This window comes from Strongylocentrotus purpuratus, unplaced genomic scaffold (genome assembly GCF_000002235.5).
Source record: "Strongylocentrotus purpuratus isolate Spur 01 unplaced genomic scaffold, Spur_5.0 spur5_contig_865, whole genome shotgun sequence".
Lineage (NCBI taxonomy): Eukaryota > Metazoa > Echinodermata > Echinoidea > Camarodonta > Strongylocentrotidae > Strongylocentrotus > Strongylocentrotus purpuratus.
The window spans coordinates 1044861-1057730 of record NW_022145574.1 but is presented as its reverse complement, the minus strand read 5'-3'; the positions used below and the strand labels follow the sequence as shown (position 1 = coordinate 1057730).

The 12870-nt window shown below is 40.7% G+C and overlaps 1 protein-coding gene across 2 annotated transcripts; it reads right to left on the bottom strand.

The window, feature by feature from the left end:
• Positions 1-742: 742 nt before the first annotated feature.
• On the bottom strand, positions 743-7128 carry LOC581048 (E3 ubiquitin-protein ligase TRIM31). 2 transcript variants are annotated; one of them, XM_011667970.2, is made up of 2 exons: positions 6897-7128; positions 743-2183 (listed from the first exon to the last, which is right to left on the bottom strand). In XM_011667970.2, the coding sequence occupies exon 2, from the start codon at positions 2159-2161 to the stop codon at positions 1259-1261; it is 903 nt and encodes a 300-aa protein (XP_011666272.1). In that variant the 5' UTR covers positions 2162-2183; positions 6897-7128; the 3' UTR covers positions 743-1258. The 2 variants fall into 2 exon arrangements, with proteins under 2 accessions (XP_011666272.1, XP_003730049.1); XM_003730001.3 differs by having other exon boundaries at positions 6907-7127.
• Positions 7129-12870: the final 5742 nt, after the last annotated feature.

Sequence of the window (12870 nt, the reverse complement as noted above, 5' to 3'; positions counted from 1 at the left end):
GTCTGATGCATCAATGGTCTTATATTATACACCAATGGTCTTACATGTATTTCACCAATGGTACAATGTACCAAAGGTCAGATGCGCCATTGGCCCTATGCATTAATGGTCTTATGCACCAACAGTCCGATGCATTAATGGTCCTATGCACCATTGCATTGGTCCTACTCTAAACATATTCACTTTTTGCATTGATAATGAGTTAAAGAGCTAGGGGTTGTTGCTAACCCTAAACGTAATAACCCTGAACCTCATGGTTAAAAAACACTTTTCATACAAGGACCAATATGTACCAATACGATGTCAAAAATGTTTAGCTTTGTTCTAAATTAACTTCATTATATTCAAAAGAAATAAAGAGAAGCTTTTGGAGTATGATGAAAAAGTAGAAAACAAATTTTGTCTGTTGCAAAGTACTCCGTGTTCATTTCTTGTACTGTGACGAGAACAAGGTAAAATTTTTATTCAGTCAAAATGACCCTAAATGGGTTCAGAGCAAAAAGGAATCACGGTTCTATAATTCGAATTTATCTACGATATACACGACAGATATACAGCATAAACATGTTTATATGAACACAAAACAAGTACTGAGTGACATACACTTGCTATTTGCTAAAGTACAAATACAACAGATACTATAAAGAAAATAAATGAATACCGATTCGTACATTTTTTTGGAAACATCTTTGACATTCAGCTAAGATGAGCTAACACAAGGAACACTTCATGCTACTTTTTCATTTTGACTTTTTCATGTACATGTACCCCTTCCCTCCCCCATCAATAACGATCTTAACCTAAAAAGCAAATTTTCTAACAAAGAAATATAATCTAAATCATGTAGTGTCACGTTGTAATGTTTTGAAGAAAAATAAAGAGGAAAAATGTCCCCAAAGTCAACAGATATCATTTTGTTACACTGATGCATCGGTACTTGGAATGCGTCAGTATGTCTTTCAAGTTGTAGACCGTGACAGTGTGAGCTCCGTGGGACACAGCTGATTGTCAGTAGGATAGTTTGGCGATGTCCCACATTACCTCAATGTCAGCTTCCTTGTACCCAAATCTATCATCATCACACTCTGAAACTTCCTTGTATTCATTTCCGTGAACTGAAATACATCATCATCGCATTCTCAATTTTCCATGCAGTCACCTTCCTTGAACCAAAGTTCAACATTCACTGTGTCCTCTGTGTTTGCGCTGCCAACCCCTCCGCCAAACACGGCAGCTGAACATCCCTCAAGACTTTCATCTAATTCTTCTTGGTCTTGACCATACCAAGTTTCAGCAGCGCGTCTCCTAGCGGGTGGAATTCTGCATTCATCACGGCCTCCTTGACGCACCCCGTTACCTCAGCATCAATTTTGGCAAGGGCTTTGTTGAGGAGTTCATCCAAATCGTTGCACACCATGGTGTGACTAGCCAGGCTGTCTGCTTCCAGGCTTCCTGGATCATCGGCTGTGATCACCGTCAAGGCTCGATTGATATCCTCAACAACCTGCTTATACGGCATTGTGTCGTCATCAATGATGCTGTTATAGCTTCTCTGCAACATATGAATTTCCTCCAGTAAGAAGGTTTCATTTTCCTTCAAAAGCCTTGATTTCCTGGCAAATGCATTCTTGATACGATGCTCCAGATTGACCACTGCAGAGGCCACTTGTGCTTTTGGTGCCTCTGCAGATGCGATCACTTTTTCCATGTCTTCTTTCTTAGCCTGGCCACGTTGCATGAGACAGTCTATCTTTTCCTGGATCTCCCTTTCGAAATCCTCTTTAGTTTCCATTGGATGGTTCAGATGCCTGGTGACCACGCATCTCACACAGATGTGCACTTTGCATTCCAGGCAGAAGAATTCCTTCTCATGCTCTTTGTGGAAGGGGCACGCTTTCGCCGAATTGAGAGACATCTGGTAGTCAGCCACAAGACTGTTGATGATGACATTTCGGGGGAGTCCCTCGATACCCGACCGGCCTTTAGTACACGTCGTCTCTGCTCGGCACACCGGACACGACAAGCATCGTCTGGCAACATTGTAGTTGATCTTTGCTAGACACCCTTGACAGAAGGTATGACCGCAATTCAATATCGTAGCGTTTTTGATGATGTCAATACATATTGGACACATCAGGTGATCTTTTTTGCAGCTTGCCATGGCGTATGCTTGTCTGTAACGCCTGAATGAAAAAGCAAGAATATTCGAGAATAGAATGATTACCGGTCTGCTTTATAAACTTACATTTTTAAAAAGCATGAACACGTACCGGTACATGAAAATCGCAAAATGTCCCAAAAATTAACCTGTACCTGTAAAAATCATCATCATAAAAATGTCAAATCATCATCAGTTGCCAAACAACCAACATCGCTTTTCCTTTCAAATAAGTGCCCTTTTCCCTTTTAAAATAAGTGCACCTTTTCCTTTGTAAAAAGTGCCTCCTCCTCCCCACACATTATCAAGTATTACAAAAATGTCCCTACCGGTATTCAAATCTGAGAAGAAACTCGTTATTTAATTACCTTGATACTTGCCCCTTTTCCTTTGTAAGTGCCCATTCCCCCCCCCCCCCCCCCCTCCCAATTTTTTTCAAGCACTCAGGAAATGTCCCTGTTTACATAGGGTAGCTAAGTGCCCTCTTTTACTTAACAAAAGTGACCCTTTTTCTTTCAAAAAGGTACCCATTCCACATGCTTGTAATTTACTGCCCCTTACCACCTCTGATAAGTGCCCCCTGTACCTCTGATAATTGCCCCTATTCAGATATGAGAGGGAACCCTTTTACCTTGATACTTGCCCCTATTCCTTTGTAAAAATTACTCCTCCCCATTTTTTAAATGCCCCATTTATTTTGACACGTGCCCCTTTTCCCTTTCAAATAATTCAACCTTTTCCCCTCTTTGTGAAAAGTGATTTTCCGCACTGCGACCTCACAAATCTTTAATATTCAGATCATCACACCAATCTGCAAATAATGATGCTTATAAGTAGCATCTTGGACCCTGTAAGTGCCGGAGTCGTGCATAAGTGCCCCGAGTTGTTCTTAAAGGTTAAGATCAGTTTTGGAAACGCCACCCTCTAAAAAAAAAAATGAACGAAAGCTCTCATTACCAATCATGTGAAAGAATATGTTTTGACTAATACGTACATGGTGATACAAATTTAGCCGGGAACCCGCCTACTAATTGATATATTTGGTAAATTATTATATCTATTTGGACCTGATAGCTTTCGCGCACGTGTCACGTAGTCCCATATACATCTTTCTGTGTACAGTGCTTGTAACTTTACCAAGACTGGGACAAATTTCTTATCATTTTGATGATTCCAGAACCTTGCAGTACACACCAATACTTATATACTAGATGACCAACCTTTTCTGATCGATTCCGCAACGTTTCTTTCACAATGCAATCGCATGACCAGAATTGGTCTTTAACTTTAAAGTCCTTTGTAGAGTTGTTTATAAACAACTACCGGTAGGCAGTTTTATAAAGATTTGAGTTGTTCGTAAGTGCAACAAGTCGTGCGTAACTTTACAACAGGTTTTGGGGTGTCCTTAAAATCATAGGTTGTTCTTAAAGTCCTGCGTAAGTGCTCATAGTCATAGCAACAAAATGGTTTCAAGAGAAAGGAGAGTCTTCCTGCCAAGAGAGAACCTGCTGCAAGATTTAAACAATGCTAAGATTCGGAAGGCATATCGCTTCACCAGGAGAGGAGTACAATACCTTGAGAACCTCCTCAGAGATGACCTCCAATATGCAACCCAAAGAAACTATCTGGGGTCATTGCTCCCATCCTCGGCAGCATCTACAGACTTGTGTACGAGACCGGAGAGATACCAGATGACTTGCACAAAGCAAACGTGGTGCCTGTCTACAAGAAAGGCCTCGGAACCAATCCAAGCAACTATCGCCGATCCCCTCACATGCACTACTGGGATTCGTCAGAGACCTCCACAAGAACATGGAGCTAGGACTGCAAACTGATGTCCTTGTCATGGACTTCAACAATTAAGCCTTCGACAAGGTCGGTCACCAGAGACTACTAAGCTGGACTACTATGGAGAGGCAAAAGCAACAGGTGGATCACCAACTTTTTTCACCATCAAACCCAGCAATTAGTTGTTCTAGTATTTAGGCCATGCATCACCTGGGTTTGATGAAGACTCAGGAGTACCTCAAGGCTCTGGATGTCCTGGGTCCCTCTCTATTCCTTTACTACTTCAAAGACCTGCCAGACAAGCTCCCCTCTCCGGTACTTCTCTTCGCCGACGATCTACCTAGGAATCAAGGGCAGACAAGAAACTCTCGAACTACAGGAGGACCTCAATAGACTTGCTGAATGGTCCTATGAATGGATGATGGAGCTCAATACGGACAAGTGCAAGGCCATCACAGTGTCCAGGAAGAGCGACACCAGTACATCCTGAACAACACACCACTGGAAGAAGTGCATCAGTCAAGTACCTTGGCATCACAATCACATCTGACTTGAAATGGGACGAACACATCACAAGTATATGCCAGAAAGCAAACAACACTTTCGCCTTCCTCCGACGAAATCTCCGATTCAACTCACCAGACTTGAAGAGTACTGCCTATATACAAAGCTAGTCAGACAACTCGTTGAGTGCAGTGCCACAATGTGGGATCCCTCCTCGAAAAACCACATCCACCAGATAAAAATGGTACAAAGACGGGCCGCTAGATTCACCCTAAATGGTGATGCTGTACAAGCCTCACAACAACCTGGTAGCACTCGACACAGCACCCTACATTAATCCTGTCACAAGACCCACCAGGAGTGTCCAAGAACATATACCAAGTCCCCCGTTCAAGAACTGAGCAACATAAGTAGTCCTTCTTTCCCAGGACTGTGAGGACTTGGAATAACCTGTCCTCAGGAACAATGTGTGCCACATCCGCTAATGTCTTCCGTCAATGCCTGATGGGAGGCTGCCATTAAGTCCGGGAACTTTTTACTTGCACCATGTTTAGGGGCACCAATTTCTTTTCATGACCCCGGGGGGGGGGGGGGGGGGGACGAATTGCAAGGGACGAGGGAGCAGTGGCGTAATAGGCAAAAACGTTTGGGGGGGTCAGATGTTACATGCAGGCCCCGCAGAGCGTTTTTCAAAGTGGGGGGGGGGGGGCTAAAGTATTCACAATCAGGTAGAGCAAAGCGAGCGAAGCAAAGGGAGCGTAAATTGGCCTGTGGTCCAGGGGCAAAGTCCCGGCGGGGGTCAAGGGGTGGAGCCCCATGAAGCTCAGGGGTTTTAGGAAATTTGGGTGCAGGGGGCGCAGCCTCTGGAAGCTCAGGTGTTTTAAGCATTTAATTACGGTCAGATAAGCATATTTTGATACCTTTTTTGTGACGCTGGCATGCAGGCCATTAATTGGTGTGGGGTCCAGAGGGCAAAGCTCTCTTAAGCTCAGGGGTCTTAGGCATTAAATTACATTCAGATGAGCATCCAGGGGCCGCCTAACCAAGGGCCTAGCCCCGGGAAGCTCAGGGGTTTTAGGCATATTTTAGGTTTTAGGCATATTCAGATATGAACCTTTTACCTTGATACTTCCCCCTATTCCTTTGTAAAAATTACTCCTCTCCTTTTTATAAGTGTCCCTTTTATTTTGACACGTGTCCATTTTCCTTCCAAATAAGTGCCCTTTTCTATCAGGCACTTCATTACGGTCGGATGAGCAACTAGGGGCCAGCCTTAGGGCCCTTGGTGGGGTCCTATGACTTACAAAAAAATGGAGAAAAAATACTGGAAAATCATATCATAACGGCAACATATGTAAATCACTGGTATCGAATAAGAAATACATCCCTCCCCCCATTACAGTGAAAAAAATACACGGGGGCTCAGGGCGAATTAGCCCCCGAAATGCCCAAAAGAGCCCCTGAAAATAAGAAAAGAGCCCCCATAAATTTGCATAGAGTTCAATGCAAAACAAGTTTAAGAATGTTATATTCATGCGGGCAAACTTGAAAAGTAGCCCCCGAAAAATAAATATTATTTTTTTCCCTGCCCCATTAGTACGCCATCGTTCAGGGGCTCATGTCTTCTCACCCCTATCACAAAAAAATCAAGACACGCTTTCCCATTCTCGCACAATATGTCCACGATACGCGCATATCGCTATTATAAAGACCTCCATTGATAAATACCGTAGGTGGCATGCGCAAAATTTAATTATTGTGAACTTTCCTTTTCTTTGAATGGAATTGTATATGTGATTTAATTCAGGTTATTAATATTGTTATGTTCTTTTGGGTTAAAAATACAAACCATGTTACTCCTTTACTGCTTCTTTGTTTTTTTTTGGAGGGGGGGGGGCGTTTTTGGGGGGCAAAAATGCTTTTTGCCCCCCACTTTTTTGATTGGGGGAGGGGGGGGGGCAACTGCCCCCCCCCCCCCCCCACTTCCGGCGCCTATGCACACACACACTCATCAGTCTGCAAGAATCTTCAACTGTGAAGGAGGCAGACTCCCATGCAGTAGACTCAACTCAAAGAAGAAAACTAGTTGTTGCAAAACTGCAGTCTAATATTAATGACTATATTAAAATAGATATCACTATAATCAAGATCCACTTAGCCAAGTCTATAGCTAGTTTGTTATGGCAATGCCCATATGTATTGGCCCGATATAGGATGGCATCACATTTATTAGATTCAGAAGACTCTTCCTAAATGGTACAAAACTTGGTAGTGGGGCGCGGGGATCAAGCACTTGCTAGACCGACCCGTTTCTCAGCCGGGCTCGCGGCAGTTTACCAGTCGGGCAGTCAGCAAGGTTAGCTAATTAAACACACACTATCACCACAGCCCCACTCGTGAGAATTTTACTTTTTAGTTATAGCACTTTCTCTATAGCGAAACTTACAATAACTTACGTTAATTTCTATTCTTAATGCAGTTCATCAAATTCCAAACTGGCGAGGATGTGGAAAGGGTACAGGACTTTTATCAAATTGCAGGATTCCCGGGCGTCTAGCTAGCTGGAGCGATATATTGCATGCACGCCTGGTGTTGGGTCCTCGACAGGAGAGAGCACTTGTTGGTGAACAGGGGCGGGTTCCTAGAAACCGTCATAAGTCTAACTTCTTGACTATCCTATTGAAACGTGTTTTATAGAATTAACACGCGTTTCAATTGGATAGTCAAGAAGTTAGACTTATGACGGTTTCTAGGAACCCGCCCCAGGACAATTCACACATTCTATAAATGTGCAGGTGCATGTGCGACCCCAATAGGTGATCACTAACGTTAATAGGCCATTTTCGTAATGTAACCAAATTGAATGCATCAGTCTTTGTGAAGTGCCTCAATACAAATTATTTCATTCACCTAATAAGAATAATAGTATTTCAATAGACAGAATCTGAACTGCATACATTGTTTGTTGCCAGTTTCAGGACAAACATAATGGCTTGACCTACGTGTACCAAGCAACACTTATGCAGTTTGCATTCTGACTATTGAAAGTCTTATCAGATGAATGAAATAATTTGTATTGAGGCACTTCACAAAGACTTTATGCATTACATTTGGTTACGTTACGTTACGTTACGTTATAACTTAGAACCAAGGTTCTTGCCTTTTTGTAAATATTTTGTTATATAATTCTTCATCTTTTATTTAGTGTAAAATACCAAAGCTTTGTATATAAGCACAGAACACATTTACCCTAGATGTAGAATAGTTTGTAGCTTAGGTATGAATTCACTAGTTATTCATATTTATTCATTACATTCTCGTTTATTGCTGTGATACTTTTTGTGTGTTAGTGGTACTAGACACGATTAGCATTAAATGCTATTTTCTGGTCCCATTTATCCTTTCAATGTTAATTAATCATTCACATTTGATTGTTATATTGATGTACTTTTTGTTTTGGATAATAAACTTCAAACTCACTCAAACTCACTCAAACTCACTCAAACTCACTCACGTACATTGCCTATTGTTGCGAGGAAGATGCCTCCCCCCCCCCCTCGATCCCCACCAAAACAAATAAATATAATTATATATGGTGTTTTCTCGTACCGCGGCCGGGGGGGGGGGGGCGGGGGGGGGGGGGGGGGGGGAGTCATCAGAGAGAGCACCAGATTATGAGAACCCCAAATTTATGACAATAAAAACAATACACGCTGGTAGGCCTATATATATATGTATTATATTAGCTGGGTGGAAATGGGGGAGGGGGTAATGGGGTGCATGCATTCTCATTTTCTTTGATCCCCCTTTTTTTTAGCAATCTGCCCTAGCCCCCCCCCCCCCCAAAAAAAAAAAAAAAAAAATGTTGAGACTAGTCTCAACACTTTGGGGGAAGCAGGGAAGGATCACTGGCAGTTCCATGATTTTCAAGGCTTTTTTTTGGGGGGGGGGTCGACTTTCATGATAAATGATAATAATTTGTTTATTTCAAATTGTTAAACGTCGAATTTCTTCCAGAGAGGATTGAATGGTAGTTATTTCACCCCTTTTCAGTCGCTGCTGGGCAGCTGGAAGCATTTCATTTGTGGGGAGGGAGGGGGGGGGGGTACCCGACAAAAAAGGGCATTTTGTAGACATTGGTAGGCCTATATATATTGTGATTACATTATCAGGGGTGATTTCAACATTTGTTTCTCTTTATACATCACGTAAGATATTGCTTATGGGTTGCAGTGTGAAAAAAAGTATATATAAAGAGGAAAACCCAATCCTGATAGGATAAGCACATTCTCATAACGGAAGACTGAAAAGACCTTTGATAAGTTACATTATTAAAACATCTATAACTACGAGCGAGCGTAGCGAGCGAGCGAGCTTTACCGTAATTGCTCTTAGTCGCTTGAAATTTAGGGCACGTTTAATGATGGGAGGAAAAGAAGATACTTATCGGAAGGGTTAATACACTTATTAGGAGAAAAAAAAGGAGCACTTGTCCAAGTACAAAGGCTAATTATCAGAGGTGAACTTCTTACACCTAAAAAGAAAAAAGAGGCAAGCACCAGGGATGTACAGGGATTTTATGCGAATGGTATGGGCATTTGTCGACGGAGAAGAGGCACCCATCAGATTTTGATAGCGGCATTTATAAAAAGTGAAAAGGCCATTCATGAAAAAGGGATAGGTTTCTTATTAGAAAGGGAAAAGGGGCACATATCATTGTTAAAATAGTAATTATCAGATGTGAAAAGGGGCAATTATCGCATCTGAAAAGGGGCACTGACCATACATGAAGAGAGGCACTTATGAGAATGGAAAAGGGCACTATTGAAAAAGGGAAACGTGTATTTTTTGTAAGGAAAGGGGCACCGATCGGATTTGAATAGGGGCATTTATCGGAGGTGAAAGGGGGCATTTATGAGAAGGGGGAAGTGGCTCTTATAAAAAGAAAAAGAGGCACATGTTAAAATAAACGGGGCACTTATCAAAGATGAAAAGGAGTAATTATGAGAAGAGGAAGGGGCACTTATAAGAAGGAAAAGGATCATTTATATAAGAAGGGAAAGGGGGACGTGTCAAAAAAAGGGGCATTTATAAGAGATGAAAAGAGCACTTATCCGGAGGGAAGGGGCACTTGTCAAAGTAAAACGAGTATCTCTCAGAATTGAATAGTGTCATTAACACTAAGAGAAGAAAAGGGGCACTTATGAGAATAAAAAGGAACTATTTTCATAGATGAAAAGGGGCATTTATGAGAAGTAAAAGGGGGCTCTTTTTTAATGGGGGCACTTATCATAAGGAAAGGGGCACTTATTAAAAAAGAAAGGGAGCACGTGTGTAAAATTTAAGGTGCGCTTATTCGTGTTCAATAGGGGTATTTATTAAAAGGAAAAGGGGTAGTTATTAAAAGGGAAAGGGGAACTTGTTAATGCGAAAGGAGAACCTCTCGGATTTTAATAGGGCAATTATCAGAGGTGAAGTGGGGCGCTTATCAAAAGTAAAAAGGGCCGCTTCTCGTACCTGAAAAGGGGAACTTACTAGAGATTAAAAAAGGCTCTTGGAAAATGTATACTTATTGCAAAGGAAAATGGGAATTCGTCAAGGGAAAAGTGGTACGTGCCAAAGTAAAAGGGGCACTTTTCCTATGTAAAAAGTGGCACTTCTTACAAAGTTTAAGGGGCACTTTTTTGGTACTTGAAAAAGTGGGGGGGGGGGGCACTGTGCCCCCCACCCTTCCTCATCCCTCTCACTCTCTCTCTCTCTGATTCCCTCCCTCCCTTTCTCTCTCCCCACTCTCTCTCGTTACATCCACACTCTCTCTAATTCTCTCATTTCATTTCATTTATTCAACCAGTACAAAAAACAATTTACAATGAAAATACAATATACAATATACAATATAATGGTTATAATTAGGACCCCTAAGAAGCAGAAATATGCTTGTAATCGGGGCCCTGCAAACAAACAAGATAATGCACATAAATTAACAATACAAAGTAAAGGACTTAAATAATACAAGTCCGCACCCGTACATCAACACACACACACACGTCCATAAAGAAGGTTACAGAGAAAGAATAGAAGGAAGCGAAAAATAGGGCAGAGAGAGATAAAAGTAGAAAAAAGATGGGAAAGAGAAGTACCTACTCCCTTTCTCTCTTTCTCTCATAATTCCCTCCCAACTCTCTGTCTCCCGCTCTCCTTCCTCACCCCTCTCTCTCTCTCTCTCTCTTTCCCCTTCTTTCTCCCCACTTTCTCTCTTGCTCTCGATCTCTCTCTCTCTAACTCATCACTTCAAATGATAAATTCCAAGTACAAAGGCATCTAAATCTATATACTGAGCAAAGATATATTTTTCATAATACTTCTTGTGTAATAAACAATATGAGTATGCAATGAGTACAAAATATAACTGCTGTGTAACTATGAGAAATGCAACAAAATAAAAAATTAAGGCTTGTTCACATAAACCACTGTAAACATCATTTTTGGTGTGTGTGTGTGTGTGTGTGTGTGTGAACTACATGTTAATGTATGGCATGCGGGAATGATAAAGGTAGCTTCATGCAAAAAAAGTCCTATGTGAACTCACTCATCTGTGTGTTAAGATGTACAAATATGAAGCGCAGTACGCATAAGAACGCTTTGAAAAAATCCCAACGGTGAACCATTGCATGTATGAACAAGCCTTAATAAAGTATAAAAGTGTAACTATACTTCATACAACTTTTATACTTGTACATAGTTCATACAATGTAGGTAAAATGAAATGAAAATATAATCTGTGTGTAATTTACTTAGCTATTCAACAAAAGTAATAAAGCAAGGACAGTTTTTGCTTCTCAATATATGCTTACATGCAATTTTCCTTCACCAACCCTCAAGCAGAATCATTCAAAGACTGAATTCTTGATCTAAAACTGAAGTTTGAGTACATATGTAAGGTATAAATATCAAGGTTTAATGAATAAATGATGTTTGATTACACCCTAATTGGTCCAACTCATTACTGATCTCATGCGCCAATGGTTATTTGACCTGAGGCACTAAGCAACAAAGGTCTGTACCACTGCATGGTATTATGCATCAATTGTCCTATTAATATCAATGGTACAATGTATCAATGGTCCATTGCACCAATGGTCTTTCATGTATTTCACCAATGGTGCAATGTACCCAAGGTCAGGTGCGCCATTGGCCCTATACATTAATGGTCTAATGCACCAAAAGTCTGATGCATTAATAGTCTTATACACCGATTGTCTTACATGTATTTCACCAGTGGTACAATGTACCAAAGGTCAGGTGCACCAATAGCCCTATGCATTAACGGTCCTATGCACCCAAAGTCTGATGCATTAATGGTCTTACATATATTTCACCAATGGTACAATGTACCAAAGGTCAGGTGCACCATAGGCCCTATGCATTAATGGTCCTATGCACCATTTGTCCCACTCTAACATATTCACTTTTTGCATCGATAATGAGTCAAAGAGCCAGGGGTTATTGCTAACCCTAAAACGTAACCCTTAACCTCATGGTAATACTTTACATTCTAGCATAGGACCAATATGTACCAATACGATGCCAAAAATGTTTAGCTTTGTTCTGAATAAAATTCAGTATATTCAAAAGAAATATAGAGAAGCTTTTGGAATATGATGAAAAAGTAGAAAACATATTTTGTCTGTTGCAAAGTACTGCGAGTTCACTTCATTGTATTGTGACATAAACAAGGTGATTTTACTAATTCAGTCAAAATGACCCGAGATCTACCTTTAATATAAAAAACTAGGACTAAACACAGCTTTCCAACTTTGAGAACAAGATAACCCTAAATATACAAACAATTTAACCTGTTGACAATTTGCAAAGATGAACACAGACAGAATACTTGAATATGGGAAGAACAAGTTTCTTTAAAGCACAAAAGTCATAGCAAAATGTAGCAAACCTCATTTAAAATCGCCTATAATTTGCCTTTAACATTAACATGCATACCTAAATGGGTTCAGAACAAAAAGGAATCATGGTTATATAATTCTAATTTATCTACGATATACACGACAGATTTACAGCATATATGAACACAAAAAAAGTACTGAGTGACATACACTTGCTATTTGCTAAAGTACAAATACAACAGATATTATATAGAAAATGAATGAATACCGATTCGTACACGTATTTCGAAACATCTTTGACATTCAGCTACCACAAAGAACACTTAATGCTACTAATGATCAATTTTTTTGAAAACTATTTCATGTACATGTAATAGGTGTTTCCATGGGTGTGGTCGTATTGGAATACGACTGGAAGACTTTGTGAATTATCGTCAGATGGTGGGAAAGTGGTGACAAAGGCGATCTGGAATACTTCCCGTTCACCACGTAGACACGGGTATTAAATCCTGGACG

Excerpts from the sequence above, each read along its gene's own strand:
- LOC581048 (XM_011667970.2), bottom strand. The coding sequence starts at position 2,161 with ATGGCAAGCTGCAAAAAAGATCACCTGATGTGTCCAATATGTATTGAC.